This window comes from Mastigoproctus giganteus, chromosome 2 (genome assembly GCF_048544385.1).
Source record: "Mastigoproctus giganteus isolate SK-2022 chromosome 2, ASM4854438v1, whole genome shotgun sequence".
Classification (NCBI taxonomy): domain Eukaryota; kingdom Metazoa; phylum Arthropoda; class Arachnida; order Uropygi; family Thelyphonidae; genus Mastigoproctus; species Mastigoproctus giganteus.
In genome coordinates this window covers 253,309,950-253,325,109 of record NC_143576.1, presented here as the reverse complement: position 1 = coordinate 253,325,109, position 15,160 = coordinate 253,309,950, and the positions used below count along the sequence as shown (strand labels likewise).

Genomic DNA, 15,160 nt, shown 5'->3' with positions numbered 1-15,160 from the left:
ATAGGTTGCAGAAATATGGATAATTATAAAACAAATTAAACCCTTCTTCAAAATGCAATGAGCACATATATTATCTTTACATATTTAGCATTTCTGCAACTTAATCTCTGTGAAACTAGAAATACTCATTTGGTATTAAGGATGGATTTTAAAAATTTGAAATTGCTAATAACAAATGAAGTTCCATTAGCTAATAGTCAACTCCAGTGATTCACAAACAACCATTTATTTGTGAAGAGTATTTCATAATTATTTACAAAGTTTCTGGATCAATGATATTTTATTACATGACTGAAAAAAATGGTGTGAGTACCTTGCATATTAAGAATCATTCTACACAAGTGATGTAATATGAGTTTAAATATTTACCACATGAACCTTTGTAACTGATTGTCCCAGGTGAATGGTTTCATTAAAAACAGATAAAATGTAGCACAGTTCACTGAAAAATATAAGAGAAATTCTGCTGTCAGCTGCAGGTAGTTATTTGTAGGGATGTGCAGTCTGTAAAAGATGAAGGGAATGATGAAGTAACGAAACTCTAAGAGCTTCTGTGGCACAGTTGCAGCAATTACACATATTGCAAATACAAGTTTCCATAAGGCATCCTTCTGTTGCACAGAATGAATCACAGTCCATCCACTATATATGTAAGCTGGTATGAGAAGACAAGAAACAAGTGTGCTATGACCTAGAAAGCGTTTCCAAATATAGAAGGTCAAATGACGATTGTCAGCCAATAAGTACGGATGAACAAATGTAAGATACTGAACAGCCAATGCACTAAGCAATGCTGCAATGCATACCACCATTGGCTGGCTGATAAGGAAATAAAAAAACTTTCGAAACTTTGGTAGAGTTAGCATATACGGACTAGCAAAACAAAGTGTAAAGCCAAGAAAATAACCAATTTGTGGAATATTAAAACATGCCTGATGAGACTCTTTGTCTCCTAGAGCAATGGAATGATTATAGATAACAAAAGCCAAAAAAGCTATTCCTACTAAAATATATCCTCCTACAGCTGTCAGGATATCAATAATGGCATTAAGAAATCTCTTTTTCTGACGAAACGGCATTGCTAGTGCAGCATTACCAAAATATATTAAGTATTGGGCACTTCCTTTTGGCATAATTTTGTCATCATCTTTTTTCTCTAACTTAATATACTTAGACAGGATGCTGAGAGCTTGTTGTGCCATTACCTGTAATAAAAATTATAAACATGAAATAGATAAACAAAATTAACAAATATCAAGCATACAGAAATTTATATTTTTAAGCGTCATTTATAAAATATAGTTACAATGAACAAGTTAGTTAAAAATGCAGTGTGTTATATTTCAGGTATATTAGCAAATAATAATAATTAAAAAAAAAAAAATTTATGCTCAAACTGATAAAATTTTATTTCTGCACATGTGCCAACAAACAATATCCAGTGCTTCAGTTACAGTATATGATTTATGAGAGCCTATGTGAAATGTATAAAAATAAATAAAATAAATCCCGATAACTGTCAGATTTCTACTGGTCAAATTTTAATGAAATTTGGAATGGCTTCACAAATCATTTTAATATCTTTTTTTTTTTTAATCCTAAATACAGTCCGTCCTCCTATAACACGTGTTTACATTACACGATTTATAAATAGGGGAACGTTATCTTATATAACACGAACCGAATTCGCTTATGCACGATTCGCCTTTGTGTTTACAAGAAATGGCAGTCGAACGCGGAATCATCCCAACTGAACGCAACATGATAGGAATGAAGAAGATTCTGAAAATGTATTTATGTGTTTTATATCAGTGAAGGGGAAACACATTTCACATAACACACAAATAACGTAAAAACCCACACAATTCCAGCTATCGATAATTTGCAATTTCAATTAGATCGAGTTTACGACCAGTTTATAACAGATTCCACTAGCAGAAACGCAACTGGAAATTGTTTTATGGTAGTAACCCCCAGAAATGTGCTTTAGTAAAATGTGAGGTGTTAATAGTGTACTCGGCCTTTACGGTGTTGTTTATTCAGTTGCTACACGCGCGCAACTTTGTTTATGTGTATCAAGCGTGCCTCCTCGTTTTGTAATTGTGTTTTAAAAATGAGTAAAATACTTAAAAGGTGTGAAAAGGAAGCGTCCTGGCGAAGACACTGCAGATTCAGAGAGAAAAAAAAAGAAGCAATATCGATAAACAGAGGTGGACTGAGTCAAAAATTCTTACCCGGGAAAATTTATAGTGGCCTCATACTACGGTTTATGGCCAAAATCACACCGGCCTCCGGCCCACCAGGATTTCCCGGATAAGGCTTATGGCCAGTCCGCCTCTGTCGATAGAGAAAAAATATGAAATTGTGAAACGCTTTGAGCGAAATGAAAGACCATGTGATATTGCACGTGCTACAGACCTAAATGAGGCAACGCCGAGAATTACAAAGAATGCAGAGAAAATAAAAACAACTTTCATAGTGGGAACAACTCAAAGTGTAATTAAAATCCATTAGATTAAGACACAAGGATTGGAAGAGACGGAACGGCTGTCTTTTCTATCTGTTTTTCGATTTTCTATCTGTTTGGATAGAAAATCAAACAAAAAACAAGTTTGCTTACGATAGAAGCAAAAACATTAGCAATATTTTATTACGTAATAGTCGTAATAAAAAACGTAAGCATTTTATTACGACTTACGTATTATAATTTATACTTACGTATTATAAAATACGTAAGTATTTTATTACGACTATTTTATTTAATATCATAAATTTTTTACGAATAAAATACGTATTTTATTCGTAAAAAATACTTTTTTAGTATTAAAAAATACTAAAAATACTTTATTATAATATATTAAATAATAAAAAATATTATATTATTTTTTATTACGTATTTTAATCGTTATAAAATACGTAAGTATTTTAATTACCCGATTATTTATTGTGTTTGGCAATGTTTTGGTTCCAAATGTGTGTTCAATCTTGGGTGGTCGGCACCTAACCCCACTTTTCCCATAGGGCCTGTTGTTTATATTGCACGAGGGTTTCTAGGAACACAACTATCGTGCTATACGAGGGCAGACTGTATAAAATTTCATAAAAATCATCCAATGGGATTCGAGCTGTCACATGTAGATGGACAGACATGGTAAAGACAATAGAGATATAATTTTTTTATATATAAAAACCCCAAACACGAAAGGTATTAGAACGTATAGTACTTAGTACCATGCCCGGGTGCTAAAAAGAAGGTACCTGTTGACATTAAAGTCGAATTTCTGTAGATAGTAATTTTCAGAAAATGTGTGTGAAGGGAGTCTGTTCCAGTAAACAGAAATTGAAGGAATAAATGAGGCAGAAGAAGAAAAGTTAATTCTGTGAGTAAGTTGGACAATAAGAGGATGCTGACTGGCTATGGAATGTGTTCAGACTGGTTTAGAAGAAAGCGAGGGGGGATAGAAGCCAGTTCAGAAGGTGTGCCCATGGAAGTATCTATAGAAAAGGCATGCAGCAAAAATGAACACTTTGTAAGAGATGGTCGTTAATTAACTTAACTGCCCCCTTTTGATGGAGTCTAGAAGCTTGAGAGAGGTTATGGGGGGGGGGGCACACCCAAGATGTGGGAAAAATATCCCATGGTGGGTGGATTTGAGACCTGAGCAGGTTAGTAGCTGTTTAAAAGAAAAGAAACACCAACAGCAAAAGATAAAGCCCAGTTTTTCAGATTCTAAAGAAGCATGTAAAAAAACAGTTTTTCAGATGCTAAAGAAGCATGTAAAAAAACGTTTTTTAGATGCAGAGGAAGCATCTATTTGTGATGTGCTTAAGACAAGAGAGATTAGAAACAAGAGTAATCCCTAATATAGATAAGTGATCTTGTTTTGAAATTGAGTACTGTGGAAGACAAACACAGGAGCAGAGGAATCCTTTTTATGAGATATGACAGTATAAGAGTTTTAGAAGGATTGAAAGTAACTAAGTTATCTTTGCCCCACTGGAGAATTATCTAGAGATCAGCATTCAGGAAACTGGTAGTGGATATTCGAGAAGTTGAAGCTGTTTGAGCAGGGTAAGCTTTCTCAAACTGGAAGGTGGAATGAAATGTGCTATCATCAGCAAAACTAAGGATAGGGTTTCCACTCAATGGAAGAAGGTCATTAATATACAAGAGGAAAAGAGTGGGAGAAAGAACTGAACCTTGAAGAATACCGACATTAGTGGAGAAATTAGAAGACAGAGAGCCATCTACCATTACATGCAGAAAGAAAGGTCAGAGAGAAAACTGGATACCCAATTACAAAAAATAGTTAGCAAACCATAAGATGTAAGCTTATCTAGTAGTTCTTTATGCCAAACAAGATCAAAAGCCTTTGAAATTACAAGGGCAACTGCAGTTGTAATTTCAAAGTTTCACCAAATGTTTTCCAATGAATTTGTGCACAGATGAGTAACATGCCAGTACAACACCAGTCAACTGAGACTGACGGAATACAGATTGGTGGTTAATGGATTTCTCCATTACTTTAGAAAGAGCAGAAGTGCAATGGGATGATAACTGGATGGGAGGGATTTGTAATTATTTTTAGGAACTGCCTGGATATGTTTGTTTTGTTTGTTTGTTATTTGGTTTTTAGGAGCATTAGCAACTAAGGCCATATTGCTCCGGAGATATGCGGTGGTCATTCCCTGACCTTTCCGCATCCTCCGTATTTGGTGGTCATGGGCTCGAACCCTGGTCTAATCAAGAACCATGTGCTACGCACTGCTGCTCCTGGCTACGGAAGTGCCCTGGATATGAGCAAATTTTCAAGCAGAAGGAAAAACAAAATGGAATAAAAAAGACAACGCATAATAGGTATAAGCTCAGGAGTACAGGTTTAGAGAACAAGTAGTGAAATACCATCAGGACCTGTCACTTTCTTGGCATCAAGGTTGTTCAAAAGTCTTCTGACATTCTTTTGGTAGAGGACCACAGGAGGGAGGGAGGCATTAAATGTAGTGTATTGGGAATGGTAGGAGGTAGTTTACCAAGATCACCAACACAAGAGTTAGAAGAAAAGTAGGATGCTAGCAGTCAGCTATATCTTTAGCTAGAGTGGCAATAGAATCATAACATTTTTAACAGAGGTGGGAGTAAAGATGGGCAAAAGTTGCAGCCAGTAGAGACTAGAGTTGCAGCCAGATCTGGCAAGAGACTAGAATGCTTGACTACCATTTGGACAAGATGCAAGTTTCCCATTCTTAGCGTGTTGAGAATCTAGTTTGGACTGATTAATGACTGCTTTACAATTGTTGTCAGCTTTGGTGTAGGCAGAAAATGAACCTGGAGATTTGGATGCATGCCAGTTGTGATAAGCAACATTCTTATCCTGAACAGCCTTAACATATTTATTGGAAAATCAACGTTTAGATAAAGGATGAGATTTTAAGATATAATGTGGAATAAAGGGATTTCATTGCTAGAGGAATAATTTCACTCACTAACATGATCTGAGCAAACATTCACATCAGATGATTTAAAGCAGTAATCCAACCAAAGAAAAGAAAAATAGAAATCTTGCACATCATTCCATTTTCCATTCTTGCAATGACAAACAACATGAGAATGGTAAAGAGAGAAAGGCACCACTGGAAAAGAGACCATTGCCAAGGTGTGATATGAGGTTCCCAGACTCGGAAGGGTTGTTTGTGAGAAAAAGCTCACAAGTGTTGGATGGTGGTGAGGATTGTCTGGTGTTCTGGCAGGTAAATGAACAATCTGTGTGAAGTCATTAGTAATTGCAAGAGCCTCAGCATCTCATCTAGCAGGAGTTGTGAACATTAAAATCACCAAGGAAAATTACCTCACCATTAGGAAGGTAGGAATGGGGAAAGTAAAGTTTCAAAGAAAGGAATCAAAGAGTTCCAAGTGATTAGTAAAGTTCGGAGAACGATAGATCCAAAGGATGAATAAAAAAAAAATATATATATATATATATAGACATTGAAATTGTGAGTAACACTGCAATGTTATCTTATTTTACCTCCATATTATTTTAGTTGCCTTATCCTATCTTATTTTGTCACATTATCCTATTGTAAAACACTACATGTCTTATTCATTTCTTCTAGTTTACTTTTCGTGTATACTGTAAGTTCAACAGTAACAAACTTCTACTTCACACTTTCTATATACCACTATTTATACATTATGGTTGTATGGTATGTTTGCTTAAGCAGTGTCCCCGATCCATAATACCTCTTATTATCTTCCTGTTTACTCCAATCACTCTCCACTATTTACTTACTATATACAGTAAGTAAATAGTGGAACTTAACTCCACTATTTACAGTAAGTAAATAGTGGAACTTAACTCCTAAATAGTGGAACTCAGGAACTTAACCCCTGCTATTCGCAGGGGTTAAGTTCCTGAGAAATGCTGCGAATACTGAGTTATGGCTCCTATAGTAATAAAGGGGTTCCGTTCCAAAGTATGAAATAAGAAAAACTAGTCTAAAATTTTGTCTATATATGTATTATATGTACCTTCATAATATGACTATGTACATAATAGACAGTACGCAGTGAAATGCAAGCATAAGGCATCAAAATGGAAATAAGAAACAATTTAATATTAAATGTAATATTTATTAAAAATTTCAAACAAATCTTTCAATCCAGCATCTTTGTTATAGCTAAAAAACTTATCCCGCCGGTGCTATCACCAGTTTCGCTAAAGTGTTGATAAAGGAGTTTTGCCTTTTCACGAATGATGAGTGAACTTAACAGAATTTTATTTTGAGTTCGGTCTTCTATCCACAGATTTAAATCCTTTTCCATTTTTTTAAATTTAACATCACGAGTTACAGAGCAAATTTTTGAAGCAATTAGCGAGTTTTCACGGACACTACGGTGGATTTTTTCTTCCGATTTCTTGATTGATCGTACCGTTGATTAATTGATTTTATAATGTTTTGCCACTGACGAGACACTTTCATCATTAAAAATTTTGTCTAATAACTGAATTTTACTTGCTAATGTCATCACCTTCTTTGATTTTTTCACAATTCCCTTGTTATTCGTAGCCATATTTTTGTAGGGGTTAGAAAAGAACTTGCCCACAATAAAGTCACTTTTTTCCGTTAACACACTCGAAAAAGTCTGTTTACACTAATAAACTGCAAAACGGTAGATTGTTCACTTTTGTAAGCATATCAATTTATAAAATTAAAAGCAAACGACGAAACATTCCATGACAAGCGCATAACACATACTGAACAAGGATTAGAGAGAAACATCCACGCTCACAATTTTGTCACCCTTCTCCCCCCACCCACTGAGCACTGTTTTGACCGGAAAAGATGATTTTATCCACGCCCATGTATTTTTATGGCAGAAAATGTTCACAGCGATTTAAAATTCATATTTTTTTAGGTTTCATTTTATATTAAATCAGCGACCGAATACAGATACCGCGAATAGTGGGGGTTTACTGTATATGCTATAGTAACATATGCTAATGCACCTAAAAATGTCTACAATGCAAAGGTAAAGTTAATTCAATAACAATGAATCGCTCCAAGTTCTGCACAGCATTAACCTATCTGTTTAGAAATCAATCAATATTCTCTCTCTTTCTCTGGCTTAGTCTTCAACTGACATAGTTAATGTTCCTATGATTTTCTTAAAGGTAGGCAATGCATATTTAATTGAATCTAAGCTAAGCTCTTCAACAGAAGCCTTTTGAAGACATCTACAAGGTAGGATCAAAGAGCTCCAGCAATATTTTTATTTAAACATATAGAATATTCAGAGATAACCAGATACAGACTGCTCAAAATAATGACCATGGCTATTTATGCATTTTTTCCATTGATAATATAATTTCAAAAGAACTTCTGGAAGTTCCTTGACTTTGTCCAAGCTGGCGTAACTCCTACTCCACCGAAAAATCATCTCTGTAATGAGTTTAGTTTAGGAAAAAAGTAAAAATCTCATGCTGGAAGTTCAGGTGAATAAGAAGGATGCTGTAATATAGTTACAGAGTATTTCAAAAAGTATTCAGAAATTATTATTGTATAATGAGCAATTGCAGTCACTGAGTAAGTTCCAATTTTTCATTGCCCAGAGAATAGGTCCATTCCTTCTGATTGCATTTCTTGGGCACTTAAAAAAATAATTTCTAAGTACACAATACAATATTGTTTTCAGAAATCCTAGATAACAATCACAAATTTCAACTGGTTCTTTTCAAATTTCATTCCATCTGATCTACTTTGGAAATTTGGGGACAAAGCCTTTTTAAAGCTTCATCTTGGGGTTAATTTGATTTGGACAGTTAATGTCAATGCAATTACAACTGAAAATGCAAGTTGGATAGAATAGTGAATGATGCTCCAGGCATCATTCACTATTCTAAGGGTCAAGTATCACACTAGAATCTCCACAACCTTATACATACTTTCAAATGCCATTAGTCAAGTTGCAGACTAGCATTAGTAGAGGCATATGCTGCAAGAAAGCAAGCTTATGCAACATCAGCAAAAAAAAAAAAAAAAAAAAAAAAAAAACCTCCCATTTCACTCCTCCATTTGTTTCAAATACCTGTCCAGCTCAGCCTTAAATTTATTTAGGGCTTTTTAAATTTACCTTCACAACAAAGGATGGAAGTCTGTTCCACCAACCAACTACCTGCTGGCTAAAGGCAAACTTCTGCACATCTATCCTACATCTGTCTTTACTCAATTTGAATTCATGCCCTCTCAGGTGATTATTCTGAGCAAGAGGAAGAATCCCATCAGCACTGAGCATGCTCAAACCATTCAGGGCTTTATTCGAGACTACACGGTGTTTCTTGAACTTTTTTAGTAGAAACATCTTTTTTTTATACTAATTATACATTATTCTAATTACTAATTATTCTTGCAAATAATCAATCTAACTAGGTAAAATTTTCCCCTAATAGTTTTTCTACATTACTTAACAATCTGATTAGAATAGCTTTCTTGTTCTTGTGAATTTCTAACATGCCAGAGTGCACCATTTCAATAGTAATCTATTTATTTTTAATTTATTCTTGATGTAAACAAGGAGAAGTATGCCATTACCTCAGGTAAGCTAATTGGCTATCGTGACTGACTACTTGCTTATTCCAGCATATGGGGTGGTTGCTTTTAGAGGTGAGGCCAACTCCATTTCGTTTACACCTGGAATAAACTAAAAATTAACAGACTAGTCCATACGGTTTGCTGTATAATAAGTCCAATAAATGTGAGCATCTTTCTCTCAGCCCTAAATATCAATTCCAAACTTAGTTTGAAACACCGTTATTCCTTACTCAGCCATCTGGTCTAAAGGTTAAAACAGATTAAAATAAGGTGCATAAAAAGCAAATTTTGTCTTTTGCTCCAAATGAATGTTTAATTGACTTTCTACACCTCCAGCTTTACTTATTCTGTTATTTATTTCCATGTATAATTTTTTGTCTTCATCTAAACAGCTCTTTTTTTGTTTATTCAGTCCTCACTCTAAATTTTCATAACTTTCGTTTTTGTGTAACAAACTTTCATTTTCATGAAAGTTTGTTACACAAAACATTATTCACAAACTGTGATATATGAAAATATACCACAAATAAATATATTCTCAAACTGTGGTATATGAAACACAAAAGAAAAAAAAATAATAAATAAATAATTTCAAATACATAAAAAGGTTACTCCATAGCTGAGTGGTCAGGAGCGGGAGTGCAGTGGCACAAGCTTCTTGAGTAGACTGGGGTTCAAGCCCCTGACTGCTAAATATGGTCGATCTGCTAACCCAAACTGGACCAGCACAGCAGATTATGGTCCATTTTCCCTCAACATGAAATGTTGAGAAGGCTTCCATCCTGCAGTGGGTCGATAATGGCTGCAGTTTACCTCTTTTTTTATATATAAAAAGATGGACATAATTTATGATTATGATGATACAACAGCTTTACAATCTTTTTTAAGTTGTTAAGTTATAATTTGAAAATTGTAGAGCTCTGAAAGTACCGTTTATAACTGACACAATATAATAGCATAGCTTAATTTAATTTATTATGGTACTCACCATTTTATAATCTGCATTGATGTTAGAATAAAATGGATGATAATTTTAAATTTAAGTTAGCGTGAATAAGTTAGGATTTAAAAACAGAATTAAAATATGCGCAAGGAAATAGAAGTGCACGTCTTCGTCCTTGGTTGTCAATGTTGAAATTGGAACAGTTGAAGTTATATGGTTGAAAACAGAAGGCAAATAGCCTAACAAGTGGCTTTCGTTTTAAACGTCTTCAGTTGGCAATGGTAAAATGAGAGTGGACGCGTGTATTTAAAGACTAAGTTCCCACGATGCTCCTGGATACACATGGGAATCTCAGGTGCATGAGATTCCAGACCGGTGCTATGTTATAGGGTAGTTTGGAATTTAATACTTGGAGAGTGGAATGGCAGCAAAACCATTCTATAACTAGGGATTCATATTGGCAAATTTTAAAACTGGACTTTAATTTGATAACAGGAATGGCTGAATCTACTAAGGGGGTGTGGTTGTGGGATTGAACATGTTTTGCTAATTCAGTATTGGACTGTCCCATCATAAAGCTATTGTAGTGGTAGTACGCACGTGTGTTTGATGTTTTGATGGAACCATATTTTGTGGTGGTGCTACCAATGTAGCAATGTAGCAAGCATTACAGTTATGTTGACATTTTATTAAGTAGACAATATTATTCATGTCACTAATGTGGTAATTGTGTGTGTGTCTTTATATGAGTTGAATAATGAACCTAGTTTATTATAAGATGAGAATGTAAGGGTGATATCGGTACCTTTGAATAAACGGCGAAATTGATTGGCAAAATTACTATGGTAAGGGAGGATAACATGTGAATTATTATTGGAAATGTGTTTGGGTGGGTTGTTAATATTATTTTGGACTGATAATAGTTTGTTTGATTAATTGAATAGGATATTTCCTAGATATGAATTTACTTGTAAGATATTGAAGTTCATTATTAAGGTCGTAATGTGTGGAACTGTATTTTATAGCATTGTAAATTTGGCATTAGCATTAGTAGAGGCATATGATGCAAGAAAGCAAGCTTATTAAGCATCAGCCAAAAAAAAAAAAAAAAAAAAAAACACACCACTCCCATTTCACCCCTCTGTTCGCTCGAAATACCTGTCCAGTTGAGCCTTAAATTTGTTTAGGCTATCAACTTCAACAACAAGTGATGGAAGTCAATTCAACCAACCAACCACCCGCTGGACAAAGGCAAATTTCCGCACATCTATCCGACATCCGTCCTTCCTCAATTTGAATTTATGCCCTCTGAGCTGATTATTCTGAGCAAGATGAAGAATCCCATTGGCATTGAGCATGCTCAAACCATTCAAAGCCTTATACACCTCTATCATATCACCTCGCCGGTGCCTAGTCTCCAGACTCTGTAATTTGCAAAACTTAAGCCTTTCTTCGTAAGAGCAACCCTTTGTTCCATTCACTAATCTTGTTGCCCTTCTCTGTACCCTTTCCAGCAGCTCTACATCCTTCTTGAAATGAGGCTTCAGACCTGTATACAGTACTCAAGATGTGGCCTAACCATTGCCTTATACAAGGCAATAATCACCTCCTTATCCCTGCTAGAAAAATTCCTGTATATCATTGACAAGACACCATGAGCTACTCTTGCAGCTCGTCTGCACTGCTCAGAGAACTTCATATCTGCCTGCACAATTACCCCCAGGTCCTTTTCATTCTCCACCACTGTCAGTGTAGTACCGCAGAGTTGATACGTTGCTCTGGGGTTACTGTTTCCCATATGTAGTACTTTACATTTGTCAATGTTAAACTTCATTTGCCACCTCTCAGCCCATCAGTTCAACCTTTCCAGATCCTGTTGCAGCAGCATAGCGTCAGTGGTGTTATTAACGACCCTGCCAACCTTTGTATCATCTGGAAACTTGGACATTAAACTTGATATCCCATCATCAATATCATTCATAAACACCGAAAACAACAATGGACCCAACACTGAACCCTGAGGAACTCCACTAATAACATTAGTCCATGTTGAGCAGTGTCAATTGATTACCACTCTCTGTCTTCTGCCACTCAACCATCCCCTTATTCATAGCAGTAATTTGCCTCCAATGCCACACTGCTCCAATTTGTGCAGCAGTCTTCCATGTGCAACAGTATCAAAAGCCTTTCTAAGATCCAAATATATAATATCAAAGTTATTCCCTGCATCCAGTTCTTTTGTGACTACATCATAGTATCCAATCAAATTGGTCAGACAAGACCTGCCCTTAACAAAACCATGCTGCGTCTGAGCTATAACTGAATTCTTGTCTAGATAACAGGCTTTAACCAGTGCCTCCATTAATTTACCTGGAACAGAAGTTAAACTAACAGGTCTATAATTACTTGTGTCAGCCTTTGATCCTCCTTTGTGAATTGGGGTTACATTTGCACATCTCCAGTCTATGGGTACCTCCCCTGAGTCCAAAGAAGCTCTCATAATTATGGCTAGGGGTTTGCTTACTTCCTTTGCTGCCTCCTTTAATATAACTGGATAGATCCCATCCACCCCAGGTGCCTTTTTTATGTTTATCCTCAACAATCTCTCCTCCACTTTCCTCTCAGTTATTACAAAATCATCCAGCTCACTGCCAATGTTTACTTTACCTACATCATTCTCCTTCCTGAATAACTCCTCATGCGTGAATGTAGATGCAAAATACTCATTTCGATTGTTAGCCACCTGAGCAGGATCCTCAACTGTTGAACCATCAATATCCAGTGGACCAATCTGATTCATCCCTTTCCTTCTTGAGTTTAAATAGGTAAAGAACTCTTTTCTGTTTTTCTTTGCATCCTTTGCCAAGGATTTTTCGTAGTCTGCCTTTGCCTGCCTAATCTCCTTTGTGACTTGGTTACAGACCAACTTATATCTATCATAGGCTTCCATGTCACCCATTAATTTGTATGTATCCCATGCATTTTTCTTCTCTGCCATATGTCTCATTAGTTCATCTGACAACCATTTGGGCCTAAACCTTGAACAATATTTCTTAGTTGGTATGTAAAGCCTGGTAGCCTCCAAGATTAGTTCCTTGAATGCTTCCCATTTTGAGTTTGCTGTTGGTAACATCATCAGTTGGTCCCACTGTATAGAATTTAAATACTGTCTCAGACCATCATAGTCGCCTTTACGAAAACAAAAACCCTTCCCTTTACCTCTGATGGTAGTTACCTCCTTGAGTAAATCCCACTTCAACACACTGTGATCACTGCCACCTAGTGGTTCATTTATCTGCAGATTCTTAATGCATGAAGAATCACTACTGATAATCAGATCAAGAGTATTGCTCCCTCTTGTTGCCTCACGAACATGCTGATGTAGAAAACAATCATCCAATAAATCCACAAAAGCCTTGCTAGTGTGCGAGTGACCAACCCACAAATTCCAGTCAATATCTGGGAAATTAAAATCCCCCATTATAAGACTCTCTGATTTACTGGCCCACTCTATTTCCCTGTACAATATCTTATTATACTCATCAGAGTAATTAGGCCTATAGCACACTCCTACTCTCAATTTGATTTCCCTATGCTTATGTCACACCAAACTGACTCGACACTGCCCTGTCCATCGATGTCGACTGGCTTCACTTCCTTGGACTTTGTGTTTCTTAACTAATAGCATAACCCCTCCTCCCCTCCTGTCCTGTCTATCCTTTCTATACACATTGTATTCCCCAAATTCCAGTTCCGCATTCCTTATATCTGTGTGACACCACGTCTCTGATATCCCAACAATATCTGCCTTTGATGTTTTGAGCAATACCTCAAATTCATCAAATTTATTTACCAAACTCCTAGCATTGGTGTACATGCACCTGTTTCTATTCTTGGCTACCCTAACACAACCCATGTGTTTACTTGTACCGCAATGACTCCCAGCAGTCTCTGAAATATCCTGCATCTTATTTTCCAGGCTGCTGCTCATTCCAATAGAAGAAGTGCAAGAATCACTTTCTCCTCTGCCAGTGGCTACTGTTAATCTATTGGTCTTTGTCTCCCCCCAAGCTAGCAGTTTTCCGACCCACCTAACACTGCCTCGATAGCATCAGCAAATATTCTTGCACCCTTTCTATTTAAGTGTATCCCATCCCTGTAGAAGTAGTCTCTCCTGTTAACAAGTACAGACCAGGCTGAAAAAAATTCTACCCCTTGAGCCTTGCACAATCCCTCCAGGGCCGAATTGATCGACAAGGCTCTCATCATATACTCACTCCCTCCTATCGTGTCTGGGCAGAATTGCAGACACTTTCAAATTCAACCCTAATTCACGGCTTTTTTTCAACAGTGACCTGTACTTGCTAAGTAATTCCGCTGGTCTCCTACTCTTAATATTTGATTATAAAGGACTGCTTTTTTTGCGTTAAGGGGATGATGCGATTCAAAGTGTAAGTATTTGACCGTGTGAGTATTTTTTTATTATTATTTTTTTAAAATTCTTTTTCCTAGTTTTGTATCGCTTCTGTATATAGTGAGGTTTAGAAAATTAATTTGTCCATTTTCTTCTAATTCCAGGGTATATTTTAATCTATTATGCATGGAATTAAATTTAATGAAAAGATCATTTATTGTGGATTTGTGCCCTATTAAGAGGATATCATCAGCGTATCGTATAAATAATTTAATATCTGGGGGGGGGGGGGGTATGGTTGTAATATATGATTTTCTACAGAGGCTAGGCAAATTTCAGATGGGGGGGGCTGAGATCCCTAATCCCATAGGTAGGCCACATAAGGTTTGTAATGTTGACGGCAAATGTACATTAGTGTACAATGAGACTACGTCAAAAGAAGCTAGGATGTCATCATTGGTTACTGTAATAGAATATATTTTTTCAAAGGTTTGGGAGGTATTGTTTACTTTGAATTTCGAAAATCTGGTGAGGGGGGGAGATAATTTTGACCAGGAAGGAAGCTAAATTAGAGAAAGCTGATTTGCTGAATGATATTATGGGTCTTAGTGGGTGGTTGGGTTTATGGAGTTTGGTAATACCAAACATATGTGGTAGAATATTATAAACTATCCACATTAGTGACATGAATAATATTGTCTACTTAATAAAAT

The 15,160-nt window shown here is 36.1% G+C and overlaps 1 protein-coding gene across 1 annotated transcript in view; it reads right to left on the bottom strand.

Moving 5' to 3' along the window:
* Positions 1-309: 309 nt before the first annotated feature.
* Alg10 (alpha-1,2-glucosyltransferase Alg10) overlaps positions 310-15,160 on the bottom strand; it is a 96,580-nt gene continuing 81,729 nt past the window's right edge. Inside the window, exon 4 of the mRNA XM_090369097.1 lies at positions 310-1,205. Coding sequence (XP_090225223.1) covers positions 366-1,205 — 840 coding nt within the window. The 3' untranslated portion in view covers positions 310-365. The remainder of the gene's footprint in view (positions 1,206-15,160) is intronic.